We start from the raw sequence: 14,672 nt of genomic DNA, 5'->3' as shown, positions 1-14,672 counted from the left end.
AGTCTCTGAAGGGAATGCCATGGAAGGGTGACCCATGAGCCCTTATCAACGCTTCAGGGACATTTTAACAACCTGAGTAATTGCTTATGATAGACAGGCTTTGTTTTCTGTTTATTAATGATGCTCCAGGCTAGATTTTATTTCTCTTACCACTAATTCACATGCAGATATATATAAAATGGTTACAGTGGACTGATTGCCACATCGCTGTCTGCATATAAATGCTGTTCTGCTGGCTTGGATGCAGAGAGCAAAAAAGGAGAAGGGGAGGAAAAGGGTGTGACAAGGAACCTGGGACAACTGAATCTGTTATAAAAGCCAAATTCTTGTATAGAAATCAAAATTTTGACATACCTAAATTATTGATCTTTGTGCATGGTTAGGATTTTGGGATTGCCCTACTTAGCACACGTGTGTTCTCTTTTCTCTTGTAATATACTGCGTGCCTTGGGAGCATGCATAGGTAAATATTTAATACTTTTAGTTCTTTTTGCTTCCATGGCTTGTGTTTGGTCCTCGGGGTACTCGTATTTGCAGCCTGGGAAGTGTTTATAGCATCAGAACATCATCACAATCCTAAATGAAATTTGAATTATTTACTTCCAAATGTGTCTGCCCAACAGTCTAATGACCATAATGACTGTGTAAGCAATATGACAGAAAGGCACATGCTCTGATTTGAATGGAAATCTATGTGGATATGGTTTCAGAGCTTTCTGTTTATTAAAAAAAAAAACCTCCTTTATCCTTGGGGCTAATTTTCTGGCTTTTATTGCTATAATAATACATACAACAGAAGCACCAAACAAGCTGGGATAGCTGAGAACGCCCACATCTAACCCAATTTAATTTATTGTGCTGGAATCTATCTAGTTATATGGACTTGTTTTATGTACAGGTGCTTATTTAAAAAACTGGACAGGAGCTCTGGGTTGCATTATGTGAGATTTAGAACTAGTTTAGAAGTAGATTCCACTTCAGGGAATATGTAATTATTTATTAATTTGATTAGCATTGTACATTGTGTCTTGAAGCTATCCTGAGATCCGTAGGAACATCTGTTGTACTGTGATTTTGGAGGCTTGCTAGGTTGCTTCCCCAAATTCCTTGACAACAGCAGTTTGACATACTTGGAAAAGGCAGTGCCATGGGGCTGCACTCACCATAGGGATTTTTCAGCTTGGCTTCATGTTGGTAAATTGATACTCTCAAGTGCATTCAAGGTACTCTTTTGTTTTTTACAGGTTTGTTTTCATTGAGTCCTGGCTTTTCTCTTTCCTTATTTAGTGAAACAGTGACAGCTGCCATTTTCCCCCTTTGAACAGTATTATTAGTGCTTTTATAAATAGAAAATCACTTTCCAGGTGGGCCTGGAAGCCATTTTATACACACGGCCTTATTTAAACAGCCAGGACTTTGCATGTATAAACGGGCAAGTTTTCAGGCAATTTGGGAAGGCTTTCCAACCTCATCTCCCCATTTCCTGTCTAAACAACTTCTTCCATGTCTACAGCATGTTTATACAACATTGAATAAAACATCTAAGGGGCAATTTCTTCCAGGTGACCTCCCTGAGAGGCTGTGCTGTGAAGAAATCTTAAGAAACTTGACCTTGATGAAATTGCCTCCCTTGAGAATATTACTTGGTGGAGAAACAAGAGTTGGAATTCAGTTATTTTGATTCTTGAATAAATGAATTCTGTTTCTTTTTGTGTAGGTGGCAGAGGAAATTAACCCCTGCAGAAGGTCCAGTCTCAGTTGGAAATTGAACTTTAGATTTCTTTTGAGTTAGGAGAACCCTGGATAAGAGAATGTTCAATTGTTTCTATTTGAACATTAAACAACTTGGAATTGGTTCTGCCATCCTTCTGTCTTTTATAGATATGTATTTTCCAGGGTTGTCTGTCTTTACATTTAATTTTCCGGAGGCTGGAACTATGATTAGCCAATGATCTGCAACTTTGCATTCCATGTGGATGGATACTAATGCATCATTTCTTAACCTTCCCAGCACTTTTGGAGAAATCAATCAGTAGAAGGCGGGACTCTGAAGCCATACAGAAGGCCAAAATTCTTTATTCATCTTGTATGAATGAAAGTGAGTAATAAAGAAAACAAATAAGACATTTACCACCTTAGCTTTCAGAATTTCATTAATGTTTAAAGATACTGTTTAAGGAAAAAGATAACTAAAAATTCTCTTAATGTTTCAAGGTTTTGTTTAAGGAAAGGAACATAACCAGTGACAGGATTTTGATTAATCTTCCTTAGTTACTCTTTTTTTGGTTGGCTTGGTGGAGAAAATAATCTTATTTGTATGATATAGATTATTTGGGTATCAGTTACTCTGTGAAGCACTTGGACAGGGCAGTAGGGCAAGTCTCACTATACCTGGTTCAAAAAGAATCCAGAGGCCAGGACACTTCATGTCTGAGAAAGAGACTGGGAGGGAGCATACCTGGGAGAATTGATATGTTCCATAGGACCTACTGGAACCTAGAGAAATCCAGATTCCCAGACTCCTTCTTTATCTTCACCAGAGTCTTTTTTGAGAGCCTCACACCTGTCTATTGACATCTTGGGTCTGACTAGAGTTGGAAGAGATACTTGCTGTTTTACCCGATATGCTTTCTCAAGTCCACTGCAAGAAGTCTTCTTTTGGGAAGTATGTTTGCTGGGATAGGATTTGGGGTATCACTTGGAAAGCTAGAAGGGGCCGGTAAAAGAACAGAGCCTGAAGCATTACTTTACTTCATTAGGGAGTGACTAGCTTTACTGAGTCATTTCCTTTAGTTAGGGTTGTTCCCAGGTACCACCAAGTATGATCAGCTTCACTTTATTCACTGGGGTCAATGGAGTGAGCCCATTTTCTGTTGTAGGAAAAACCCAGCAGGTTTCTCTGTCAGCTTTTTCTGGCAAAAACACCAGATTTAGATGATCATATTGAAGTGTGAGTTGTAGGTGAATTTGTCTCTGTGGTTACACTCAATCCATCCCACATCAACCATCCTCTTCCTGATAGCTGAAATTTCAAGTTGAGGCCTTACAGAATTTTCTCTTCAGGAGATGCACTTGCATTCTTGCTTGGTGATCTGATTTGCAATTCTAACTCTCCCTTCATATCTGCTCCCTTTCAGAAGCGATTGAAAAAGCAGATGCCAAACCACTGCTCTATATCCTGCGACATTCACCATTCTGCTGGCCTGTGCTTGAAGCTAATATTGGCCCTGAAGGAGTTTGGTCAGAGAGAAAATTCAGCCTTCTGCACACACTTGCAGCATTCCGTGGTCAATACAGCAATTCTGTGTTCATCCGTTTGTATGTGTCCCCCGATGACAAAGCATCCAATGAACACATCTTGAAGGTATAGCCAGAGCTCTGTTCAGCCCAAGATTAGTTTTTTTGGGGTGCCTTCCTAGGCAAAGAAATTCCTTTTGTCTTAGTGAATGATCAAATAAAAGTTTTGTTGAACATTAGGATCTAGAATATTACCCCCTCTGAGATATACAGAATTTAGATCAGTGGCAGACAAATGTTGTCTACATTTCAGGATGCCTGTGAGTGAGTTTCAAAGTGGTCTGTGTTCTGGTCTTCCAATATCTACTCTAAACACGAGGCCCCTAAATTCCAGCAGAGAGAGCTGTGATTCTCCAGCTGTTGTCAAAACTTTCTGAACCTGCTCTTTCCCTCACTTCCCCATTCCCCTGACAGAATAAAATACACGCCATGATTTCTTGTTCCCTTTTCATGAACATCTTTTTGCATACACACCTACGTTCTCATTGTCAAGTTCAATCCGAATTTCTCCTCCTTCCTTTCAAAAGATCAAGCAGAACTTGTTCTAAGTAGTGGATTGCATTTTCTGTTGGGAGAGTAAGCATCTTTTCCATGAAGGATTGGGCCACATGGGCATGCCCTGAGGAAGATCACACTGCTAAAATCAGGAGGTTGCCAGGAAGCTAGCAACCACAGATTCAACAATGAAAGAGCTTTGTAAGAATTCATACAACAGTTTTGAAATCACTCTGTGCTTTGATCCTGTTTTTTTTTTATTTCCACACTAACTTTGACTAATAATGTTATTGAACAATTGATCCCCCCAATTTTATTCTTTGTCAAATTAGAAAATATTAATGGTATATTGACATTCAAATTGGAAAAGTTATGAAACCATTAGAGTGTATCGTCCTTACCTAATATAAATCAACTTTCTGAAATCCCAACCCTGGAGTTGATCTTGGGTTAGACCAGAGGGTGGCAACTGTTTTGTTAAAGGCCATACAGTGCATATTTTAAGTTTTGCAGGCTATCTGGTCTTTGTTGCAACAACTAGACTTTGCTATTGTACTTGGCTAAGGAAGCAGCCTTAGACAATGAGTGGGCAGCTATGTGACGGGCTGGCCCAAAGGCTCTAGTTTTCTGACCTCTAGACAGTGAAAGTCTCAATAAAAATCCTTAGTCATTGAAGGAATTCCCACCTACTCAGAAGGAAATTCTCAGTTTCAGAGTCAGCTGTGTTTCCATGTTGGGAGATGAAGTGATCATATAGTATTGAGCCATCTTCTCATGCTATCAGGATAAGATGTGCTATGTAAGGTGCAATGTTGAGGGGGATCCATTGGATCCCTCTCCCATGTGGATAGATTACTCATTTTCTACAACCAGGTTTTAACACCATCATTCTCAGTTCCAGAACTGTTAAGATATTCTTTCAAACATTTTAGGTGGTGTTTTGAAGTAAGCTGGAAACTGTCTTTCAAACTTAGGTTTATGCACACTATTGGTCAATAGAGTTGTTGACTTACAGATGAATAATGCAAATGGTAATCATTTTATTTTTACCATTTTAGGATCTAGTCAAATAAATTTCCTTAAGCATGCTATTATGGAAAATAATACACACAAAAGTAAAAAGAATAGAACATCAAACTCCACTGGACCCATCAACCCAGCTTCGTTACTCTCAACTTTCTCATATTCTTATCTTTTCTAAAGGCCTCCTTTTTGAGAGAGGAGGGCTGTAACATTTTATAGCAAATTGAAAGGATAATACCATTGCATTGGGAATGGTTCAGTGTGGATCTAATCGAGAGGGCACTCATCAGAACCATGAGAGTAATCATAACCTCACAATTAATGTCTAATTCATGATTAATTTTCAGTTATCCTGATTGGCTCAAACATGTCCTTTTAAGTTAATAATTTAATTTAATTTATTTTTTTGTGGTGCTGAGGCTGGAACCCAGAGCCTTGAGCATGGTAGGCAAATGCTCTACCACTGAGCTACATCCCTAGCTCTCAAACATAAGTTAAAAAAAAGCCCAAACCCAAAACAATTGGCCTTTGTTTTGGGCTCCAATATTCTAATCTGCTAATTTCCCTTCTTATTGTTTTTTTTTAACATCACATTTATTTGTTGAAGGTCTATAGGACCTTTCCACATTCTAGATTCGACTGACTTTAGGGTAACCTTACAGCTGATGAGATAAAGTTCTTGCATAGAAGGGAATCAGCTTAAAAACTGAGGAGAAATGATAAAATTAGAAAGTTACCATTTAAAAAATTCCTGATGACAATGAGGTCTAGGCAACTATCATCAATAGCTACTAAAATCATTAGATGAAACTTGGGAAATTCTTAATAGAGAACCCAGGCTGATACCCTAACCCAAATATCCATGGTAGCATTGCTAAAAGTGGGACAACCAGGTATTGTATGCTTCCTAATAGCAGTAGGAAGTACATACCATCATCAATGATGTGTCAAGAAAAGAAAAAACTGAATTTGAATCTAATCAAGCCTTCAGTATTAGTATCTGCTTCCAGAAAGCACAGGGGGGACAGAAGGCCATGGTAACAGCTTGCTTTTCACATTTAATATTCAATTACAGTGATTCTAGAAGAAACTTTCCAAATGGAAGGAGGCACTCATGTACTTACTATTGCTCTGTTTTGCCAAGATGGCAGCTTGTTCCAATCTGAAGTGTCTGAACATTGCTTAGCATTTGAGTGTAGCACACGTTTGCTTTAGTTCTGTCGTGGTTTGGACCATTTTACACGGGGAAATATTCACACATCTGAATTCATCACCTTCCCCCAAACAAAACAGTTACAGTCATGATAACTAATCATACAGTCACATAACTAGTTGTGATACAGTTATAATAAGTTCAAACATGTGTCCACAAATGGTAGGAGAAGCTTTATTCTGAGATCTGCCTGAAACACAATGAACTGGATGATAAAAACCAGTTTATTGGTGGCTGTGAAAGTTGTAGTATTTGTGTATGTTGCTTTTTTTATCAGTTTAAAAAAGTTAAAGCTACACAAAACAAAATTTAATTAAAGGAACATTTGGAGCCCCTGAACTTCTTTTAGGTTTTGTGGAATATAGTTTGAAGACCATTGGTATGGTGGCAAGAGTAGGCTTTGAGGCTCATTAAACCTCATTGAGGTTCTCAGTTTAGTTTTGTTATTTACTCACCAAATACCCTTGTTCAAATTGCTTCACCTCTCTGAGTCTCACTTTCCCTGTGTGTAAGGACAGATAAGTTAGAATTTACTTTTCATCATTTAAATGACTTGAATTCTGTGAGTTTCCATGGTAGATGTTGGTATACAGCGGCACATGACAAAAGACTTCCTTCTATTGAAGTATGACCAGCATCAGGTCAGGACCACTTGAAAAATACTTCTCCTTAATTTGTGTACCCAACATGCCTCTCAGATCTCAAAATTGGTTGTGCCAGAGTAGGCATTTCTTTAGTTAACCTAATCTTTGATTCTGGGCTCCCACCCCACCTTTTACTGGGAAATTGATCCTGGATATAGACACTACACACCCCCTCCTGACTGCTCCATTTCTCAACCTTCTCCTGGGATAACCACAAATCATCAAATATTTAGTGTTTGACAAGAAGGCCTCTCTGGATCCTGTGCGGCTTCTGCAAGTGTGCTTCTCAGATTCCTGGCTCTGGGCCCCTTCTCCCTCTCAGATACTGCTACAGTAGAGGCACTGACTGGGCACTTTGCTTATGAGAACCATAGACTTCTTTTGCTGCCTGAAAGAGCCTCTTTCTACTCTTGGAGAAGCTCTCTCAGCTCAAACTGTCTTCTCTTAATGCATTTAGGGTTTCTTTTTTCATTAAGCTCTATTTCTCCAAATGTTCTTATCTTCCCTAATCCCACAAACCCACATTTTCTTAAAAATGGCTTCCTTCTGGGCAGAGACAGCACTGTCATCATACTCCTGGGTAGACATATGGTACCCCTGGGTGAAGAGAAGGGCCCCTCTTCTAATGAGCACATATGTCCTCATCGCAAGGATGTGCAGTTTGCTCATACATTGTCTCTTAGCAGAACTCCCGTTACAAGACGATACAGACTTAAATGAGAGAAAAAACCACAAAAATACAAGAAATGAGTGTTCCTGAGACACTATCTTGCTACATGTGTTTGGGTATTTTATGCCAGGAAATAGCAAGGATGAAGATATCAGGGATAATACAAGATTTGAATATATGTTACGTGATCCTGAAAGAGTACTTGGTTGGCCAGGGTGACCAAGTATAAAACAACAACTTAAAGGCCTCCTCACTTAACAGCCTGCCATTTTCTGGTTCTCAGCAAAATTCATGATTTTGAGAAAAGTCTCTGTTGGAAATGAAATTTAAAAAATTTCTTTGTCTTTTGTTTTCTTACACCATAACTTGTCAGGTGTTTTTGTATTAGCACTTTTTCTCCTAACAAGGTTGATTGTAATTGGAATATCAGTTATAATTGGAGAAATATAATCTGCATTTTTAGTTCAATTATGAGATTTCCTAAATTGCTTTTATTTTCTCCTTGGCAATATTCAAATCAATTGTGAACGTAAGGATTCACAAAAACTTCAAGTAATGGTGTCTTGATGTTGACTTTTTGAGAAAGTCTTCTTGCCTCAAAGAGTTTGTATGTTTCCAATGAGATTTAGTTGACTGATCTTATTCAATCTGTTGGTGTATTTAAAATGTTCCCTAGACACCAAAACAATCTGGAGGTTTATAAAAGGTCTGGTAACCTCACTTGAATTATCTAAACTTTTACAACAAGTGAATTTAGCTTCATTTCATGAGAGGAAATTTTGGCTTTCTAGATATTATCTGCAGTTTCCTTTCCTGTGAGACCGAAGCTCACGGGAGTCTCCAAGTGGTCCAAATTTAATTGAAAGCCAAAGCGTCTTAATCAAAATATTTTGTTTCATGATACTGGCTTACTAAATTTTTGGAAGAAACAGTGGTAGATTGGGAATTGCAGTAGAAAGAAGCCAGGCTGGCTTGTGACTTCATTGTTTCAGGCCAATTAGAGAAGGTCAAACAAAACAATTTGAGGATTTTAGCAATACACACAGGAAAGATGGATGTTTTGAAAACATCTTATTTCTCCAAAAACAAGAACAATGTTTTTCCTTGAAATTTTCGTTACATCACTGTTAACTTGCCCTTTGTAGAATTTATTTTAGGTAAAAGAGATTTTTCATGAAAAATTATAATTTCATAAAGACTTCATGTATTCAAAAAGAACAAAATATTTGGAATTATAGTAAGATGGAGAAGAAACTAGAGGGAGATGGATCAACACAATTTAAAGTCATAGAAACTAATGATATGAGCATGCAAGATTAAGTTTTAATTCAGATGCTACTCATTTTTGACTTGTTATTTAGAATTTGTACTTTGTTCACTTGGCTTAAATTTTTAATGTGTGAAACTGAGATTTAACTGGGAAAATGTGCTGGTGGATTCCATTTTATTGGGTCTTTAGCTAGTTGCTGATCTTCAAGAAAGATCAAGCCATAGATTTACAGAAGATGCTGGAAGCATTTTATAAACAATTCAATGTATATAGTCAATTTCATTTTTGTCATGTAAATATCTATAAATTTTGACATGCATAGAATCATGTAACCACGACCACAGTCAAGAAATAGAATATTCCCATTACCCTCAAAATTACCTACTGCTCTCCCTATGTAGTCCTCTCCCCATCTCAAAACCCTGGCAACCACAACTCTCTTCTCTATCCCTATAGTTTTACCTTTTTCAGAATGTAAGTAAAATTCATCTGCATTGTGTATATCAGTAGTTCATTCCTTTCTATTGCTGAGTAGTGTTCCAGTATGCATAGTTTATCCATCCAGAGCTTGAAAGATATTTGGGTTGTTTCCAGTTTTTCATGATTATGAATAAAGTTCCAAGCAGGTTTTTTGTTTGAGAATAAGTTTACATTTCTCCTGAGTAAATACCTAGGAGTGGGATTGGTGGGTCATATATAAGTGTATGTTTAACTTTATAAGAAATGATCAAACTGGTTTCCTGCCAAGGTAGCTGTACCACTTTGCATTTGCACCCGTAGTGTATGAGTGTTCTAATTTTTCCACATCTTTTCCAGCACTTGTCAGATATGTTTTAGATTTTAATAAACATATAGTAGTATCTTACTGTGAGTTCAGTTTACATTTTCCTAATGACTAATGATATTGAACATATTTTCATGTGCTCATTTTCCAAGTGCATATCTTCCTTGGTGAGGTGTCTATCTTTATCTTTTAAATTGCTCACTTTTAAATTGAATTTTATTATTGTTTAATTTTGAGGACTCTATAATTCTGGATATGAGTCCTTTGACATACATATTATTTTTGAATATTTCCCCATTCTGTGGCTTGATTTTTCATTCTTAACAGTGTCTTTCACAGAGCAAAATTTTTTAATGTTAATGAAGTCCAGTTTGTTCATTTTTTCTTTTATGAATCATGATTTCAGTGTCATGTCTAAAAATTATTTGTCTAACGCCAGGCCACAAAGATTTCCACTATATTTTTTTCTATACGTTTTATATTTTTAGGTTTTACATGTATGTCTATGATTCATTTTCAATTATTTTTTGTACAAGGTATAAGGTATGGGCCAAGGATTAGTTGTTTTGCATACAGATGTTCAGTTTTTCTAACATGTATAATGAAAAGACTATCTTGTTTCCTTTGACTTTCTGCTGCTGAAAGCTTTATTTATTTTTTCCCCCTTCCCCCGTCCTCCCTTCAACCCCTCCATCCCTCCCCATTTACAAAGCTGAAAGCTTTATTTTAAGAATTTATTCTATATTTCTCCATCATAATAATTCTACTCACATAGTTGTCTGATTATGTTTTTAGCACCTGAGCAGAGTTTTCAAATTTGTCAAGATTTCTTAAAACAAAATTATTATTTGATTCCTTTCCAATAGAAAATACAATACATCATTTTAGAGGTAGAGAGATAGATAGTCCGGTTAATCAGTTTTATTCAGATCAGCATTTGCCAAATACTGCAGTGATGAGGATACTGGATCTGGTATCAGAAGGTGATTTTGCTCTGAGCTCTGCCCAACTATATTATCTTGAGAAAGTCAATCAATTCTCTGGCTTTTGTTTCTTCCTCCATTAAATAAGGGAGAAAAGAAATAAGGGAGAAAATAAGGAAGAAAAAAATCTATAAGATCTGTTCCAACTTAATTAGCCCTGGTGCTATTCAAGGTTGACAGAAACTCCAAAAAGTTTACAAGCTATGAATCAGCAAAGTGGGATCAGGTCTCTGATCTTTAAGATCTGTCATAAATGAAGTGCCTATTTGCATGAACCTCTGAAATGAGTGAACTCTATTTGTAATGGTAAATTCAAACTATGATTGGGACGCAGGTGATCTCATGACATTTATTAACACAGTACATAAGAGTTAGCAGGATGCTTTCTGGTTTTGTTTTAACAGCTGGACCAAGCAACACTCTCCTTAGCTGTGAGGGAAGACTACCTTGACAACAGCACGGAAGCCAAGTCTGTGAGTTTTGTTTTGTTTTTTTTTAACAGCCAATCGGGAATTTATTTTTATTCTAGTTACAATTCTTCAAAGAGCATCAGTTATTTAAATTTGGCTTGCAGCATGCTTATATAGGACATATACAAAATACTGCTACGTCAAATCCTTTTGATCAGAAAGATGAAAATTTTATCACATTTACTCATTTTATTTGGATGCCAAACCTTCGAAATATAAACATTCTGAACGTGAATAAAATTTCTGGCTGGCCTGGCCTGTCCCAGCATGAGCTCGGTGACTCTCCTTCTTTGCAGGACATGCTCCTTGCTGGCCTCTGAGGACCTGGAGATGCAGGCTAGGAGCCATGGCAGTCGGCTTCTGAGTCCTCGCTCCAGTGCACGTCTCGCTTCTCTGCCACAAGGCAGATGAAGGACTGAGAGTGGCTGGCATAGAGCTTCAGCTTGTCGCTGATGTCCACCCATTTCACTTTCCCAGCATTGTCTCCAGCTTCCAGGGCCAGATTGTCCATGATCTCACTGTCTCATCCTGGTAATTCAAAGCTTCTGTCTCCATCCATGCATTGTCAGTGTTTCAAGGATCATCAACATATCCTTTATATATCCCTAGGTGCTCTTGGCTGAAGAGTCTGTGTACCTGATCCTCCAATTCTCTCTTTTCGGCCCTGGATTTCTGTAAGGAGCCCAGAGCTTCCTCACCAAATTCTCTTTTCAGTGTGGCACTAATCTCTCCTGGATCCACCATCCCCCCTGGGATCGCCCACTCTCCACGTTCTTTCCTTTTTATTGCAACAAACTGTAAGATGTGTTTCCCAGAAACAGGGTGGGTGATTTTATTTCCACTGCTGTCCCCTTTCCACCTGGTTATAATGGGATCTGTAGCATGATGTGGACCCCATCTCCCCAAGAGCCCCCAGCCAACCAGTCCTGTCTGTCCTGCAGGATTTCTGGGTCTTCCATTTTCAATTTCATACAGGCCATTCTGGCTCTTTCTCTCCACATGCCCATCTTTTTCGTTAAACTTCGGAGAAAAGTTGCTTTCACTAATTTGATGATCCTCTCACCTGGGCCCAGCCAAGACAGAGAGGGCAATATACCCCACAGGGTTATAGTCTTGCTATTTAACAATCCAGCCCACTTTCTCATTAGGAACTTGGTTACGTTCAACTTTGGAGCCTGGGTAAGGCGATGTCTGAGCCTAACTGTGGGAATTCTCTTTGGCACCATTAGAACCAGACATGATGTTAGAGTTAAGATGAAACCTATGGGACGAAAGTGAGTTTCGGGTGCATGGTGGTGCTTTACGGCACGCCACCTGTACATTTTACTTATATTCAATTGTGGGCCTGTCAGTCTGCTGTCAGATTCATCAGTTGTTCTAAGATGCCTGCTTCTTTCCTGGACATGAACAGTGTAACTGTTCACTGACCATTTTCCTAATGCAAGAAGCAAAGACCTTTGATTCAGGTGGTCCATTCTACTGTCCGTCTACTAGAAGTCCGGGCATCAAGTGTTCAATAAATGCCTCTACCCAGTGCCCTCATGGTGTAACTGGGGAGACAGCACACTCAAATGAAATAACCGAGAAAGGACCTTGCACTCATTCCTGAGAAGTGCACAAGTGAAGAGTGAGGAGGGACACCCAGGAGACCAGTGGCTCGGAATCTGCTAAAGAATCACATGGGAACCTTTCATTATATGTCAAGCCCTAGAGAATCTGACTTAGTGGACTTGTGGTGGGATCTGGGAGTGTGTATTTTTAACAGGTGCCCCAGGTTACTGGAGGTTAATGAAAACTGGAGAGGATCAGTCAGCTCAGACTGCTTGGCCTAGTTTGGAAACCTAGTCGTTTCCTGAGAGTGGAAAGATCTATTTCATTTCTGACATTTCCAGTAACTTTGGAAACCACTGAACTTCCAAAAGAGTCTCATACCTAGGTATTCTGGGTCTATGCTGATACTAATCTCTATTTGCAGAATGCTCTGGAGGGCAGGAAACTAGACAAGATCCTAGGCAGCCTTCTGCATGAGGATGCTCAACAAAGGGAGTTGGCAAGTTTTCCTTTTTAAAAGTAGAACAAAGCTTTTCCAGCCTTGGTGTGCCTCTGCTTCTATTGAGGTCTCAGCAACCAGGCTCAAAATCATCTTTGCTCCCTGCAAGCAGTTAGTCAAGTCCACTTAATTCTACCTTGAAAACATCTCCTCCAGCCATCAACAGTCAGATTCTTCCCGGTCTTGCCTTGACCACAGCAAGTAGCCTTTTACCTGGTGCCTCCTTTCCTTAGCACCACTTGACAAGTTCTGTTCTCAAAGTGCCTCTCCCAACGTCCTATGCTCCCAAGCAAGTTCAAAGCTTCTTAATGGTTTGATCCCAAACCCTCCTTTCCAATTCATCTTTTCTTCCTCTCTCAACAAAGCCAGTTCATTCTCCTCTACTCCTCCTAAACTGTATCCCTCAAATGCTCTGTTCCCTACTTTATTTTTAGGCCAGACTTCTCTAGCTCTCCAGTTTCTAAGGACATAAAAACTTTGCCAAGGAACTTATTTTGATATCTTTAATGTTACAGTCAATAATTAAATATTTATCTTCCTCACTGGATCACACACTGCTTGAGAACCAGATTCAAGCATTATTGTGTTTTCATCTGCATTACCTTCCCCCGATATATGCACAGAGCTCCTAGCTAGCCACATTGCGCATGTATTGAGTAGGTTGAGTGTTTTTCTGAACTGAAATGGGAATGACAAAACATTATTTGCAATTAAGACTATTTGCGAGACTCGCTTACTGGGTCAACCACTTTTTATCAAGGGTTTAACATATGCTAAGGACTGTATAGATTCTGAAGTCAGGAACATAGTAAGAATAACATAGGGCCAAGCTGTACACTAGGGAGGGAATTCTGTATTTGTTATTTTCTAGGTTTCTTGTCATCATTTCTTTGCTCTCTCCCTTCTTTTTCCCCTGAGCTCTGGAGAACTTTATGAAAACTGAACATAACTAAAAAGACACAAGACTGCAATCACTACAGTCATCTTTTATGTCTTAGTGTGATGATGGGTAAATTGAGCTGGATGAGAGTGAATCATAGTTTCTGCCAGAGTTCGTGATCAACCATCCTACTTTTAGAAACCGACCTTTCCCATTATTTTATCAAAGGCTCACTTGCCTGGAAAGAGGACATCTGACCTTTAACATTTTATCCTAGGCTCATTTGGAGCTGTTTCATGTATCCATAATGTCTCCCATTACTGGAAGACTAATTCTCTTAATAGTCGATGGCTAGACTTTTCTGTCATGCAAACAGTGCCCACATTCTCCTCACTCTTTTTTTCCTCTCAATGTGGTAGGTGAGTGGCTGGTATTTCATAATGGCTGTGCCATGCATTGAGTACGGCGTGAAAATGAAGGGCATTTATTTCCACCTGTTGTTTCTGCTCTTCTGTGTCTCTGTAACATAATTCCTACTAGGCCGTTGTCATGGTCACTAGGTTTTTTGTCTCTTACAGTATCGAGAAGCCCTTTATAAATTCATGGTGGACACTGCTGTGCTTTTAGGAGCTAACAGCTCCCGAGCAGAGCATGACATGAAGTCAGTGCTTAGACTGGAAATTAAGATAGCTGAGGTAAGTCTCAATTGAAAATCACTTTTCTTCTTTCCCTTTTCTTTTCTTTGTTTCAAAAGCAGCATATCCTAGGGGCTGGGGATTTAGCTCAGTGGTTCCGCCACCTGCTTCACAAGTGCAAGGACCCGAGTTCAATCCCTGGTACCAAAAAAAATTAATAAAAAAATAAAAGCAGCATATCTTGAATGAAATAATAAA

At 38.7% G+C, this 14,672-nt stretch overlaps 1 protein-coding gene and 1 pseudogene across 1 annotated transcript in view; one reads left to right on the top strand and one right to left on the bottom strand.

The window, feature by feature from the left end:
* Positions 1-14,672, top strand: part of Phex (phosphate regulating endopeptidase X-linked) — a 194,893-nt gene that overhangs the window by 37,562 nt on the left and 142,659 nt on the right. Inside the window, exons 4-7 of the mRNA XM_004866190.3 lie at positions 2,012-2,098; positions 3,138-3,364; positions 10,784-10,852; positions 14,358-14,474. Coding sequence (XP_004866247.2) covers positions 2,012-2,098; positions 3,138-3,364; positions 10,784-10,852; positions 14,358-14,474 — 500 coding nt within the window. The remainder of the gene's footprint in view (positions 1-2,011; positions 2,099-3,137; positions 3,365-10,783; positions 10,853-14,357; positions 14,475-14,672) is intronic.
* On the bottom strand, positions 11,187-12,088 carry LOC106007839 (ADP-ribose pyrophosphatase pseudogene; annotated as a pseudogene).

Source organism: Heterocephalus glaber, unplaced genomic scaffold (genome assembly GCF_053883595.1).
Source record: "Heterocephalus glaber isolate CG9 unplaced genomic scaffold, H.glaber_assembly_v1.0 deba00001594, whole genome shotgun sequence".
NCBI classification, from domain to species: Eukaryota; Metazoa; Chordata; class Mammalia; order Rodentia; family Bathyergidae; genus Heterocephalus; species Heterocephalus glaber.
This window is presented reverse-complemented; position numbering and strand designations above follow the sequence as displayed.